Source organism: Coccomyxa subellipsoidea (assembly GCF_000258705.1).
Source record: "Coccomyxa subellipsoidea C-169, whole genome shotgun sequence".
Lineage (NCBI taxonomy): Eukaryota > Viridiplantae > Chlorophyta > Trebouxiophyceae > Coccomyxaceae > Coccomyxa > Coccomyxa subellipsoidea.
In genome coordinates, this window is record NW_005178015.1 from 128,266 (window position 1) to 142,839 (window position 14,574).

The 14,574-nt window shown below is 50.2% G+C and overlaps 3 protein-coding genes across 3 annotated transcripts; 2 read left to right on the top strand and 1 right to left on the bottom strand.

Annotated features, from left to right (window-relative positions):
• Positions 1-3,313: 3,313 nt before the first annotated feature.
• COCSUDRAFT_55044 (hypothetical protein) lies at positions 3,314-5,218 on the bottom strand. Its single transcript, XM_005642527.1, has 4 exons — positions 5,009-5,218; positions 4,536-4,909; positions 4,135-4,314; positions 3,314-3,706 (listed from the first exon to the last, which is right to left on the bottom strand). The coding sequence occupies exons 1-4, from the start codon at positions 5,070-5,072 to the stop codon at positions 3,407-3,409; spliced, it is 918 nt and encodes a 305-aa protein (XP_005642584.1). The 5' UTR covers positions 5,073-5,218; the 3' UTR covers positions 3,314-3,406.
• A 2,261-nt stretch (positions 5,219-7,479) lies between these two features.
• COCSUDRAFT_55045 (hypothetical protein) lies at positions 7,480-8,538 on the top strand. The gene is made up of 3 exons (XM_005642528.1): positions 7,480-7,516; positions 7,646-7,717; positions 7,930-8,538. The coding sequence occupies exons 2-3, from the start codon at positions 7,673-7,675 to the stop codon at positions 8,161-8,163; spliced, it is 279 nt and encodes a 92-aa protein (XP_005642585.1). The 5' UTR covers positions 7,480-7,516; positions 7,646-7,672; the 3' UTR covers positions 8,164-8,538.
• Positions 8,539-9,096: 558 nt separating this feature from the next.
• On the top strand, positions 9,097-13,491 carry COCSUDRAFT_45671 (hypothetical protein; the record flags this gene model as incomplete). The annotated part of the gene is made up of 7 exons (XM_005642529.1): positions 9,097-9,234; positions 9,266-9,451; positions 9,614-9,739; positions 9,806-9,924; positions 9,969-10,114; positions 10,482-10,606; positions 13,363-13,491. 7 exons carry the CDS (start codon positions 9,097-9,099, stop codon positions 13,489-13,491), a joined length of 969 nt encoding a protein of 322 aa, XP_005642586.1.
• Positions 13,492-14,574: the final 1,083 nt, after the last annotated feature.

Here is a 14,574-nt window from a genome sequence, read left to right on the forward strand (position 1 = left end):
GATCAGTCTGAGGTTCAGACGCTCCGAACAAGAGTGTGGCTCAGCACCCTCTCGAATCCAAGTTTTGGACCAGAAAGCACTGATAGAAACATTCCACATGCATGCTGTCTAATGCCCCGGGCCGACAATAGGTTGTAAATTATCCAGAAACGACCCTGTCGTACCCGTCATACCACAATGTACTACATATACGCATATACGGTATATGCGGAGACTCAATCAATGAGCCCTGTGTGCACACGCGACATTTGAGCTGGACTCATGCCAAGCCCTGAGCCTCAAGATACTGCTTCAGCACACGCTGGCAGTTGGCGAGGCAGCTCTCTGGCTCCCAGGGATTATAACTCTGGTCATAGCCTCGCCACACAGGCTGTATGAGGTATTCCCTCTTGCTTGAGCGGCCACTCTGTGCTCGCGGTGTGCCAATATGGATTGGACCTCATACTCAATCTGACCATCTACTATCAGCTCAGGTGGCGGGGGTTGCACCCGTCCATCGGCCCGGTAGGGTTTGAGCAGGCTCACATGAAAGGCGTCGTGAATCCGCAGATTAAAAGGGACCTCCAGCTCATATGCTGTCCCTTTACTGCCTGGGATCTTGCGCACAATCTTGTACGGGCCAATCCATTTAGGCATCAGCTTGGGAGCGCCCGGGCCTTTGAAGTTGATATTGGCAGTAATCAGGAGAACGTCCTGTCTCACCTCAAACGACGCAGGCCGGCGCCCCTGATCAGCATAGGCTTTCTGCCGTTGCTGAGCTTTTTCCATCCAATGCTTGGCACATGCCATCCGCTCTTGCAACGCTTCCGTCACCTTCATCGCAGGGGGGTTCTCAACCCCAGGAATGCGAAGAGAGGAGGGCGTCAGCGGATTCTGCCCGCATGATGGGCGACATGCGAATGCTCTCTTGCCAGGCAGTGTTGGCGGCGAACTCGGCTGCAGTGAGGTGCTCGTCCCAATCTCATGCAAAGGGTTCACACAGTGCCGCAGCAAGTCGATGAGGGTACGATCTGCACGCTCAGTCTGCCCATCAGTCTCAGGGTGAATAGCAGTAGACATCAGTCTGTCAATCTGCAGCCGGTCGCAGAGAGATTGCCAGAATGATTCTGGCAGAATCTGCTTGTGAAGCGACTGTCTCGGTCCGACACAATGCTCCTTGGGAGGCCAGGATGCCTGATCACATCGTCAATGAAAATTTGGGCAACACGCTCAGCACCGTCGGCATCACGCATGCATAACAACATCTTTCCTTAATTATACTTTAAAGGCTCTTAAACGCCATAAGATGGTCTTATCAATATCTAGGACTTTCTTAAACAGTCTCTTTAACATACTGCATCTTCTCAAAAGTAAAGATGTGTCTGATATGCTTCCTTAAGACGACTTAAGAGTAAAGAAAGCGGAAGAATAATATCCCTTTCCCTTCTTTAATGCCTACTTACACTTAGAGATGTGTTGCGGAAGCCTATCGGTTACGTCTATCTCCCCTAAAGAGTCTTAAGCATTCCTGAACCTTTCTTCAAGGGAGGGCCCAGAAAAGAATATCGGTAGCTCAGCTTGTGGTGTCTTGAAACCCAATTGGTCTTGTTTAGTTCACCACTGTCGTGCAAAACAGTTTAATTGCTTTGTCACGTGCAACCAGGGCAGTTACTGCACCACTGAGGCCGTGGAAGCTTTTGCATACAAAAGCACCCAAGAAGGAAATGCTCTTACACTTCATATAAGCGATGTGAGAACGTGCCTTGATTGGAAATGCATCATTGTAGGGGGCCACAAGACGCCGGAAAACGTGTGAGTGGAACGTGGCGTTGCACCTAGAAGACCACAAGACCGAGTGCTACATTCTGCCACAAGCAATATGCTTGCTATCTGAACGATTTTGGGGAGGTGGCAAGTCCGGTGCTTTGGTTTATTGGGCCAACTTTGTGATTGCGCGCCCACAGTAGCATGTGGAATTGCACACAAGGGGCCTACTGTCTTCTTCAAACTTTGAAACGGCGCATTAAAGGACGTAATAGAGGACACTTGAAGTCAAACATACCTACCGATAAGGCTTATTTGCTTCACACATCCCATCAAACAATCATAAATAACCCACGGTGTCGATGGGATATAATGAATGCTGATTTTGGCAATGTTGCGAAGGAGTTTGCAAGGGGGTGGATGCAAGAGTTCAACTCTGTTTTTGTTACGTAGGGACCCTCGACAGGCTTTCGAACCTAGGATTTACCAGGGAATGTAGCACTGCGTTTTGCTAGGAAATTCCCTGTCGCTGCGGATTCCTGTGCGATTCGACACAGGAAACCCCGGGACTGCGCTCGGCGCTGGGCAATCCCGGGATTCCCTGGTGCTGGGACGTGCCGGGACGCCCCGGTCCTGCAAAATACCAGATCCACCGAACCTGCGAATCCCCGAGGATGGGAAATTTTAGGGGATGCCGGGCCTGGTTCAGGCTAGGAACTGCCAGGGACGAGAAGACGATCGGGGAACCTCGGTCTTGACAGACCGGCTTTTCCTGTGCGCGACAAGTGGGAATACAAAGCAGATTGAGAGTTGATGTGTTTGTTCTGTAAGCATCTGCGGTGTTACAGTGTTGGCTAGATACAACACAGACAATTTGACACCAAAATGCTGAAGTGAGTAAGTACTGAAGCATGCATCACTAATAAGTTACTAAGCCCGCCCAAGACTCTCCCTCCAACTCAACTCCACCCAAAACTGTTCCTTGGCTCTCCACACACAATGCCATTGGATCACGATCATGCAACAAGGCTATGGAGGCACGGCTAGTAAAGCTGCCCGATTCCACGGCGCCTGGCAGCACTTGCGTGCATGGTTGCCAGCAAGGCTGTCTTGCAAAGGCAGAGATTCCTAAAGAGCACTCCATGGCGAGGCGCATCGCTCATATGCACAACCCTGATTTGTCCTGGGGGTCAAAGTGATACACCAGCGCCGCTGACACCGCCACCCTGATCAGCCCCGCCTGCCTGCATGACACACCCTTGCATCCCTCACACCCCATCTCATGCAGATTGTTCACCTGTACGACAGTTCCCCATTCAATGTAATCACATCTACTGAATACATTAAAACTCCTTTCTGTGGCGCTTCACCTGACCAACAAACGCATGAGACTGCCTCTAAGATGCTCCAGTCATGCATCACTTTATTCTTTTGTCTCCTCTGCACGGCCATGCTAACTACACGGGCACCGACTAGCTTTAACATATTTTTCGTCACAAACGGCAGAGGGTGCGTGATGGGTATCAATGAGAAGCGACACCAGCCTCCCAATCTTCTGCCGATGTGCATCGATCACCTCACTTGCTTACATACATAACACTACTTATATTCATAATATATGTATTGTGCACGGGCTGCCTGCCCTGAAAGACGTTCCTATATATTATACATAATCTAGATATAAATTCAAATATACATTTAACATGTTCATTGTCACAAACGGCAGAGGGTGATGGGTATCGCGCAAGTATTTGTCCACAGGCCAAAAATGAAGAGTTAGCAGTTCCACATCTACCAGATGCCATCGTGGATTCTGTAGCACCAACTCTCGCAACAATGCATTCAACTGGACTACGTGTGTGCGTCGACCAGTTGGTGCTTGAGCATGTCTGTCTGTATCACATGACTCCAGCGCAGGCAGGGCGGTTGTGTGTGCGATCAGCACACTCGAAGCAAAAGATACCTGCAGCAAAAGCACACAGATAATTGGCAGTAATATATGTTTGTACCATAAGAACTGACGGGGCCCCTAAATAGACAGGCGAGGTGAGAGCCATGCGGAACAAGCAGTGCACACAGCAGCATATACACCCAACAAGCCTGAACTCTAACTTTCTATCAGGAGCTCAGCTCTCTCAGCTCAGGAGCCTTGACTGTCAGTACTGACAGGTGAGGCCTGGAAAATTTGCCCCTATGACCCTAGTAAATGCACTCCTCAGTCGCAGAGAGCCCCAAAGACTCAGATGGGGGCAGGATTCACGCTCTTCTTGGATTTCCAGATGCTCGTAGTAGTTTCCAAGGTATTTCAACTCTCACGATTATCTCCAGTGCCGTTTTGATGTCACGACGAACCAACTGAGGAGAGAGAGGACGCTTGCAAGGTCGGCGCGCCTGTATGAGCTGCAGGATATGCGATCCATTCCTCAGCCAGTCTCTACTGAAGGACTCGTCAAGATGGTCGTGAGAAAACGTTCCACGATCCCATGCCCAGAGCCGTCCAATATCCCACAAGTTGGCGTTGAACACAACGACATCGGGTACCTGGGCCAAGCTCTCAAAGCTCCGCTTGGCCTACAAAACACAAAGGTTCAAGCACTCTAGATGTATGTAAAGAGTAAACACCTGGTCGAGTGGCTAAGCTGACTCGTTGCCGCACAGCGTTCAAAGGACGGATGGTGAAGTTCAAAAGCTGCTATTTTAAGGGTTCATTTCTGAGGTGGGCCAAAGGCCATGTTAAAGTGTAACAAAGAAACATAGCAGTGTCTGTATTTGGTGACAAGATTCACCCCTACCTCATCAATGACCATTTGGGGAGACTTCGGCAACACTTCATTTAAATGGTAGGGGCCCTCTAGGCTGACGCCAGGAGTGTGGTGGCGCGTAAACTTGGATTTCAGTGCCACCTTCTTAGCTTCCGGCATATCAACCTTGTCGTCAACTACCTGGTGGAAGTCATCTATAAGAAACCTGTCCACTGAGTCGCCAAAAATTAATATTGTTGGGAATGGGACTTGGTGCTCGCTTTCTAAGTAGTTGCTGATGCAATCAACCAAGGGGCACGTCGGGTCTAAGGTTTGCCACATAAAGAAATCTGATGCAAGGCGGACTGTAGACCAATAGCCAGGTTGGCTTCCTTTCTCGCCACATCGCAGTCTTGCAGCGCGTACTGCGCGAAGGAAAGGTCAGCAGCAGCTTTGGAGGTTTTGCTTGAGATATCCTGCATGAATTAAAACGCTCAGGGTCGAAAAAGGAGCAAGAAGACTACCTGCCGTGCCATAGACCACTATGAGCAGCGAAACCGTTGATGCGAACAACTTAAGAGATCCCATACAATATATGAGAGGACCACCGCCGTGTTATCCAGGAAAATGAACAAAGAAGCAGCGAGACTGAGGGTCTGCCTTGTGACGGGAAACAAGCCGTTCTCTTGGCGGTCACAAGATCTGGTGAGCTCTGTGCTGTTGAAATAAACGTCTGTTGTTACGAATTTGACTTCTTAAAGGAATACTACAGTCTGGTAATGGGTATAGATAATGTCCGAGAATCTCCTATTCAGGCACCTGTAATGCTCTTTTCAGCGCGGTGTAATCAGGGTTCGGAGGGCTGTTAATGAATCGGTCTGCCAGTCTCGGCGTTGTCAGCTACAAGGAAGACAACGGCACGCGAAGGCATTCTTCCTTGACTTGCGTTCAAATTATCTGTAGCAATATCGTGGGCATCTGTTGACACTGGTTCATGTATGTAGAACTTTACCTGCCACATGGAGTCGCCGGAAATGCTTGAAGAGATTTTAAGAAACACCCTATTGTTACTGGAGGCAACTGGCAGACTAGAGAAGATGACTTGTCTTGATTGCTTCTTTGGTGTTCTCTAGTCTGCCAGTTGCCTCCAGTAACAATAGGGTGTTTCCTAAAACCTCTTCAAGTCTACACCGATGCTCAGAGTAAGCTTGTAGGAGCACAAAAGTTCCTAATGCTCTGTATTGCCGTGTCATATGGGGCTTATTTGCAGAGGCAAATAGCGCAGCAAAGGCAGCCGTGAGGGAAGCCAACAGCAACTTGGCCATGATGTTTGGAAGCAACAACTTCACATCCGCTGCCTTTGGGTCCGTAATTGCAAAGCGAGCATACACTTATTGGATGCCAGATGCTTTGAGTTCAAAAATGGCGTCGTCTTTGTAAGTTATGAAAATAATTGGACAGATCTAGATGTGCTTGAGAGAAAGTCCGAGTTGAGGGCTGAAGGGAAACTGCCCCAAGAAGGCATAAGTTTGTCGCTCTTTGCCGTTGTACTTGAGATTGTAACTTGCAGTGAAAAATTTACGAGAGGTGTGTGCCGTTGCAGAGGGCTTGGCTAGTGTTGCAGAGAGGTTCGAAAAAGCAAGGTGGCTTGTTTTGAGGAACTCAAGGAGAAGGAGAGCACTGGTCAGTTGACCATTGAAGATTTTTATGAGGTTTTTGAGTTTTTTGTATGGTCGCTGGCTGGAAGCACGGGATTTCTTTCCAGACTGGGGACTTTGGAAGGGCATCAGGAAGAGGCGAGCGCAAAGTGGTATGTTGGCAAGAACAGAGCAACAAGGTCCTGCTGTTTTGCACTCCTCAGCATCAGTTGACTTGCAGGCTCTATCCGCGAGAGCAGCCGCAGCTCTTACGGCAAGCCACGATGACCCTGCGCCTGTGCCAGGCCGCATTGACGCACCACAAGCTCCTGGTACTCAGCAAGCATATAACTGCCGTGAAGAACAGATTGACGTGAGGATCCACTTCAGAGCTTTCCTTGCTACCCATCTCATGTTTTGGGCAAGTATCTGTTCTTATCTATCAGTCGGTCTCTTAATTGTTTTTCGTTCCTGTCAGCCTCTGACCGCAACACCAAACCCGGCAGAGTGTTTTGCAGCCAACGTAGCGAGGCCAACCTGGTAAGCAACATGTTGCATATTGAGCTGCTTGTATTATACGATCAGCCATCAAACTTATCCATAGTTTGTCTCTACCAGAAAAATGACCTTCTGCCAGCATTTGATGCTGCTCAAGTATCGGACCATTTGCAACACAGTAATAACGGCGGGCAGGACGAAGACATTATGTGCAGTGAGGAGGAAGCGGAAGACAATGACCAGGTTAGTGTCCGCTATGCTAGCAAACAATACAACTTGCTCACTGGCAGTTCAACGCAGCCCCACTTGAACCATCACCTGCCAACCTCCCATCGGATTTTGTCAATACTGCAACCAGTACTGCAATTGTGAAGTATTGTTGTGGCTTTTGCCTGGCGTTGCCCGCACACATTCGTACACTTAGTTGCCACTGGCAAGTGCTTGGTAGGAACTTTTGACTGGCAGCTTACATATGACCTGAGTTGCTTGCAAGTTCCTTGTGCATGTCACCCTTGACTTGACAAATAAACCTGCTTTGCTTATGTTTCTCTCAGAGTACGTCTGTTGCATTTACCGGAGGCCCGGTCGTCCAGTATCTGCACCTGCTGAGCCCGCCAGGGTTGGGGACCAGCGTCCGTGCACCCTATTCTTTGGGTGGCTTTCAATGGACTGGTATGCAGCCAAATTATTGTTCCAGCTGCGTGCTTGCAAGAAATGTACTCGTAACGGAAACACGGCGAGTTTTGGATAATTATGTTGCTAAGTGACGTGTTCGTCTGGAGCAGCTGTGGTCACTATTGTTAACTTGTTGCGTGCCTTTTGGTGCAGCCAACAATGGCAGCACTGGTAGAGGGAGCTGAGGGTGCGACCGACGATGGTGACATAATCAGCAAGCAGGCAAGCAAAGGGTTTAAATAATAGCACGCAATCAACAATGAAGGACAGAGTTTTTTCTGCCAGTCGCAGGGTCTGGTTGTTGTAGTACGTTTCAAACTGAAAGAAGACCTGACTTGAGTATATTTGCAGTGAAATGCAGCTTTTTTAATATGGGACATGGAGGAGGGGAGCACAGGTTGTCCGGACAAGGAGGGCGAACAGGTCAGCAGTCAGCTTGACCACACAATAAAAATTTTCCATTCACTCTTTTTACGATGGAAAGCTTGGCTCGACTTTTGTTTGACACTGACAGACCTGGCTGTTGTCACTTCTATGCACGGAAGCTTGGGGCCTGCGTGTTGGTAGACCGCTTCCCTAGCTTAGTAACTGGCTGAAATCAACGCATTGAGGGGTGATGCCAAACCCACACGCAGGCACAACAGCGTGCTGCAAAACGTGCAAAGCTGGTCCCTCTACCAGCGACGAGGACGACGATGGAAGTGGTAGCGGCTCCGAGGAGAAAAGCGTTGACAATGCTAGCAACAAGTGGGGTGGCAGTGAGAGCAAGAGCCTCTGCTGAGCTCAACAAGCACAGTGGATTGTGGGGTCAACACCTCCCCATACTTCATAGTGGAGGACTTCCTGAAAGCCACAGCTGGTCAAAATAAGTGGAAGTGGCTGAAGGCGTACATGCACCGTGACAACGTTAGCGCAGGCATGCTCTTTCCCCGAGTAGACGTCAACGCTTTGACAAGAGTAGGGCTGTAGTTGCCCGACGCCGCGGAGTACTTTGTTATAAGCGTTTTTGCAGAAGTTCGCCACCAAGTTCCCGGAAGAGGTTCTGAAAGATTTGCCGCATCACACTAGCACCAAGACTGCAAGGGTTCGGCAAAACCTGGAAGCAAAAGGGCCTCAAGGGTTAACAAATCCCCTTGGCGATTAGGGAATCATAATCTCATCAGACCTGATTGCGCCACGTATGCTGATATTAGCCGGACATGCTTTTACGCTTTCAAGTGTAGTTATGTAATGCCAGCTTAACGAACTTGAGTGGCATCAGTGTTGGTCGATGGATGTTGCAGCAGCGAGTTTTAGCTTGTTCTGACGCAGATATCGCTCACGCCTCTTCTGGTTTTCCCACTCTCGATAAGCCGGGTCATTTTGGCGTCGCTTTCGGCGAGCAGCCAGTGCATCTTGCTGTTGTTTCTCACGGAACGTGTCGTGTTGATTTCGAGTAGGTCGGTATGCTTTCTGGGCACCCTTTAGCTTCTCTTGCGATGCAGTGAGTTGCCGAAGGATGCCTCTTTGAGATGAGTTGAGGTCCTCAAACGTAAGATTTCTCAGAAGGTCCAAAGCCGCATCAAGCTTAAGGGACAGTTTAGCCCGTATGGCGTACTGGTTTTGCCCCACCGTAAAAGAGGCAACAAATCCCAGAGGCAACAAATCCCAATGGCTCCTGGTCAAAATGATGTGTGGGGCGGTTCGAGAGCCTTGAGACTTATTGTACATGGAGAGAATGAATACGATAGAATTGAAAAGCACATTTGCCGTGTGCGCTTAAATTTGACATAAGAATATCTGACAGGCACTTACAAGCAAGCATGGCAACAGCAGTGAAAGCAACAGCAGTGAATACAACAAGGGCGGTACGTGTGAAGAAATACGTCAGAGAGTTCCCCAGCCGAACCAACTACAACTGCCACGCCCTGTCCAACACGTCCGGCAACGGACTGGAAGAAGTCTCTGGAAGTGGTGAGCGAGCGTGCTGAGAACGTGTACAAGCTGATGGACTTCCTGCTGGACAAGTACCCGGAGGACATGCTGATGCCGTGCTCTCTGGGAACCCCGGAAGAGCCGCTGAAGAAGCCAATGTTACCGCACAAGGACGGCGTGTCCAACTGGAGGAAGGGCCAAGACAAGTTCATTAACGTTATCAAGTCTGACGGCGATTACGAGGTGAGTATCCTGCTGAAAGAGATAGCCGTGATAGACTTTGATGATGCGGCCTTGATGGAGGTGTGGGAGGAGCGCTTTCCCGTGCTGAAGACGGCGCCAACGGAGAGGACTCGCAAGGGCGGGCACTAATTTTTAAAGCGGTCCAAGGAGTTTGATGAGCAGAACATCACGGACCACACACGTTGCTTCAAGGAGGGCGATACCAAGCTGGACATAGACCTGAAGACGGTGACACGTACCGGTACGAGCGGCATCATCATAGTGTCACCAAGCACCAACAAGGTGCGGGTGCGTCCGTTGTGGTCCACTGAGCTACCAGAGCTGGATGATGCAACTGTAGCCGCGCTCGCTGAGATGTACAAGAGCAGCACGGCTCCTAAAGTGCCAGAACCGCGTGCGGTGAGTCGTGGCATCCAAGGAGAAGGGCCGTCAGACAACACTGCTATGATGTTGAACATGCTGAGCCAAGAGCGGTGGGATGACCGTGCAACTTGGGTGAATCTGGCAATACTTTGAGGAACCTAGGCGGCGAGAAGTACTACAGCCTGTGGCTGAAGCTGGGGCAGACCAGTGAGAAGCAGGAGGCAGTTGGAAGAGGCTCGAGCGCGGTGGCTGGGATGCGAATATGCAAATTGCAGGCAGGTCGAGAGCTCAATGCAGAAGGTGACAAGCTCGGCACCAGTTACATTGCAAATAACGCAGAGTTTTGCACCAAGCGTGGAGTTCTGCATGTTTGGAGAACTAGATGTTGGAACCCTTATATCAGAAGGGGACCAAAGAAGCAACATGCAATCTCTAGTGGAGCAAACTCGGACGAAGCTGCAATTCTCTCCGATCCTAGGCGACTTGTGCAATCGGAATGAGTTGAGTATTAGCACTGTTAAGAAGGTGCAAGGCACCTTCCAACAACGACGCAGGTGGTATGGGGTCGTAATCACTGGGCTTCTTGCCCAGCGTCATGTTGTACTTGGGGCACAGCACGCAGAACTTTGCTCTAGCGTCATGAAAGTCGAGCCATGCTACTTGGAAGGCACCGTCTCCAGGCAGAAACGCGGCAGAGTGGAGGACGTAATGGTCGACAAAGGAAGTGGGAGCAGTTGTGTTTGCCAAGAATTCAGTCACGATAGACTAGAACGACGTCCCATGATGTTCGAGGTGAGCTTCAATACCAGCGAGGACTCCACATCTCATGCATAGCGCATCAGCATGGACCCAATTCGCGATGCAGGCACTTGCGCAGTCTGCTGTGTAGACGGACGGCAACTCTGCGGCCTCACGTATCAGGATTGAGTAAGGCTTTGGTTTAGCGGTTATAGAGCATCGCCATGAGATATCTACTTCTCTTCCGTCTTCGAGACAAACATATAACTCCCACGCACTCCAGTTCATGATACTGCGTCTGACGGCAAGGTCGACCATTCCACGTGTCTTGGAGAGTGCTTCAGGATGGCGCTTCACCAGATTCGTCAAGAATTGGAAATGTATGGGGTTGGTGAGCTTGACGCTGGTGCAATTGCCAAGGTCTTCCAATACCGATCGCACGGCAGTAAGAGCAGCAGACTGTGTTTTGTAGATGTGGAGGCCAAAGGTGATGGGAGTGCGTGGAGCCATACTAGATTATAGAGCGTGTTGTTTGTTATTCAAGTGGCCGACCCACCATCCTCATGAGAGTTGTACCTTATGAGAATTAGCATCCTTATGAGAGTTGCTAGAATTTCCGCCAAACTTCCCGTGGACGTTTCCGCACCATATACTCACAATTTTTTCAACAATTTCCGGCAGCATACCAGCACCATGTCTGTAAGAGTTTGAGCAAGAGTTTCTGCCAAATCCCGCAGACATTGCCGTACCATGTCCTTACGATTTTCAACTGGTTCCGGCAGCATACTTGCACCATGTCTTCCGGAGTTCTTGCACCTGGTCTTCAGGAGCCAAACCGGCTGCGGACGTTTCCGCACCAAACCCTTACGATTATTTTGACGTTTTTCAGCAGCATACCAGCACCATGTCTGTAAGAGTTGAGAAAGACCTTGAGCACGGGTGTCCAGCAAACCCCCTTGTAAAATTTCCAGGAGTTCCAGCGGCATACCAACACCATGTCTGTAAGAGTTAAGCAGGATTCTGAGCGCGGATTTACGGCTTACCCCCTCACGAATTTTCAAGGAGTTCCTGCGGCCTACCAGCCGCATGTTTGTAAGAGTTTGAGCAAGAATTTGAGCGCGGGTTTACGGCACAATACCTTACAAATTTTCAAGGAGTTCCGGCGGCATACCAGCACCATGTCCGCAAGGTTTGAGCAAGGATCTGAGCGCGGGTTTACGGCAAACCCCCTTACGAATTTCATGCAGTTCCGGCGGCATACCAGCACCATGTCTCTAAGAGTTTGAGCGCGGATTTACGGCAAACCCCTACGAATTTCCAAGGAGTTCCGGCGGCATACTAGCACCATTTCCGTAAGAGTTGAGCAAATATTTGAGCGCGGATTTACGGCAAACCTCCTTACGAATTTTCAACAACTTCCGGCAGCATATCGGCCGCGTTTCTGTAAGAGTTTGAGCGCGGGTTTACGGCAACCTGCGGGCGTTTCTGCACCATATCCTTACGATTTTTGTAAAGGTTCCAACGGCAGACTTGCAGCATGTCCGCAAGAGTTTGACGCCAAACCCCGCGTACGTTTCCGCACCATACACTTCTCAGTTTTCAACAGGTTCCGGCAGCATACCAGCACCATGCCTGTAAGACGTTTTGGAAAAGTTCCTGCCAAACCCTGCGGACGTTTCCGCACCATACACTTTCGGATTTTCAACAAGTTCCGGCAGCATGTCTGCAAGAACTTGAGCAATAGCTTCCGCAAATTCCAAGGAAGTTTCCGCACCACACACTCACGATTTTTCAACGAGCTCCGACAGCATAATACCTGCACCGTGCCTGCAAGTGTATGAGCAAGAGTTTGAGCAAGCGTTTGAGCACACAAGTTTGGGCAGGCCGTAGACACCTGGTCGATAGATCCGTGGCTTGAACTGTGCCTTGATGTCCAAAGGTGTGTCGAGAGGGGTGTCGAAAATTCAAGTGAGAAGTTGGCTGAGGGTTGTCGGTTCGCTCCCACGCAACACGCTGCGCAGCTCAAGCTGCTTGCGTGCGATAGCAGGGGATGAACATGACCAGTAGCATGCCGTGGGCGCGGCGCGATCGGAAAGTTCGAACTATTGCCAGTTCTCGGACGGAGAATGCAGCGCCATTTGCCCTGTCGATACAGAAAGGTGACGTCAAACACTCATGCATTTGGCCCAAACAAAACACTTCGACTTCAAGAGTGAACCAAGGCATATAGCAACTGCGTCCGAAAAGGGGATTAAGGCACCCTAGAACGGCGTAAAGAGGTAGCTCGAGGGTTTGGAAACCCAGCGGATGTTTCGCACCGAAGGCTCGACCTTCTAGCGAGACAAGCTGGCGCGACGTGAAGAGCCTACGCATGTTGCATCGTGTCCTGACGTGTCGCGTCGTGTCCTGACGTGGCTTGGTCTCGAGCGGACAGCACCAACTTCAAAGATACCTCTATCGAGGGGTACTGCCAGCCCAGTCAGCCCAGCCAAGAATCCATCCTACCCCAGGCAAGAGGATCGATACTCACAGGTTCCTTGGACGAGAGATGCAGTCAAAGGTCCAGACCAGTTGAGGATGTCCAGAATGCCAGCCAGAGCGGACGACTGCAGGGTGCTCTGGGATGGACCTTCACCCCCGACCCTAGTCACGTTGCCGACTTTCCCCACGGGGACAGCCGCATCACTGGTACGCTCAGACATGTGGAAGAGATTTTTCGCAGAGGATACTAAACGTGTCCGAAACCACTGTAACAGTAGTGATTTCCAGGGTATGATGGTGTTAAAAATAACACCGGTTGGGCTCCACAGGTTGGGGTATTCCTGCCGCTTAGTCACTGGCAAGTCTGCAGTCCAGTCAGCAGTCCTGTAACCGTTTACACAACCTCTCATACACAGGCAGGAAAGTCAGGCGCATGCGACTGTCTCTACCAAGCCTGACCAAGGGCCAATACCATCCTAACATCATACCAATATCCATCATCCAAGCACATCACAAAAGTGAGCTGTGCCACAGCCTCAAGCCCTCTCAAGACAACCACACCCAACCCAACATCCGGTGACCAGCTTTCATCCAAACACACCCCAAAGTCTCAGAGATTCATGCCACGCACCAAAAACGCTGTCCTGGTGATCAGTCGTCCTCTGAAGCCGCCTGACACACCCTCCAAGGGTCGCTCCCGTTGCCATCCTCGTCCTGAACGATCAGTTCACGTCAGCGTCCAAACCGCGCACTCTTCCATCATCATACCACCAAAATTAAGAGCAACTTGTCGCCCGGGTCTATAAGCCCAGGCATTTCACATCCAGTCATGATCAAGTGCCTACCTTGCAGTTCTGTCGGACGAGGACCAAACACAGATCTCCTTGGCGGTGTCAGGACGCACCCACATGGACTTACATACTGCTTGCAACATCAAGACTGCAACATGCAACGGACAACTTCACGCACCACGTTGCTCCTGAACACGATCGCCTGCCCTTCCCATGCCGGACATCGTCTCATCTCACGGCCAGCAACCGTCAGGCACCTCGTCAGCCACCTCGTCGTACGACCACTCACATCTATCACCCACAGCTTCTTATCGTCGTCATCTTACATCGATTTCACGTTCTTGCAGGTCGACTTAGGATTGTCGCTACACCAGTTACGCTGTTACTAACCGCCTCACACGGCTTCCAGCACGTGCCCTCTCAACCGTAAACCGTCAAAAACCGTCAAAACTCCGACACCCATAAAGTCACATGTCGGCTTTCGGTTTCCACCCACATGTAACTGACAGTAATTTATGTTGATGCCGTTAACTGTAAAGGGCCGCCTCTATTGAAGCACTTTGCCCTGCCATTATATATGTTGCCATGTTTGTCGAGAACTGCTTGAAGCCGGATCTCGAAGGACCTAGATAGGGATGATGGATACGGAGACATTTTTCAGACATACAGCGAACGACATCAGGTCATCGTCTATTCCCACTGGATTTCATGGAAACTTCCTACAACAAGCTGCAATCTCCACTTTTTCAA

What these genes read in the sequence shown, in the direction of transcription:
- COCSUDRAFT_55044 (XM_005642527.1), bottom strand. Translation starts at nt 5,072, where the DNA reads ATGGGATCTCTTAAGTTGTTCGCATCAACGGTTTCGCTGCTCATAGTG. An exon ending in AGTGGTCTATGGCACGGCAG is followed by an intron (nt 4,910 to 5,008) that starts GTAGTCTTCTTG and finishes TCCTTCGCGCAG; the next exon opens with TACGCGCTGCAAGACTGCGA. An exon ending in CCCAAATGGTCATTGATGAG is followed by an intron (nt 4,315 to 4,535) that starts GTAGGGGTGAAT and finishes TGTGTTTTGTAG; the next exon opens with GCCAAGCGGAGCTTTGAGAG.
- COCSUDRAFT_55045 (XM_005642528.1), top strand. Translation starts at nt 7,673, where the DNA reads ATGGAGGAGGGGAGCACAGGTTGTCCGGACAAGGAGGGCGAACAG. An exon ending in CGGACAAGGAGGGCGAACAG is followed by an intron (nt 7,718 to 7,929) that starts GTCAGCAGTCAG and finishes ACCCACACGCAG; the next exon opens with GCACAACAGCGTGCTGCAAA.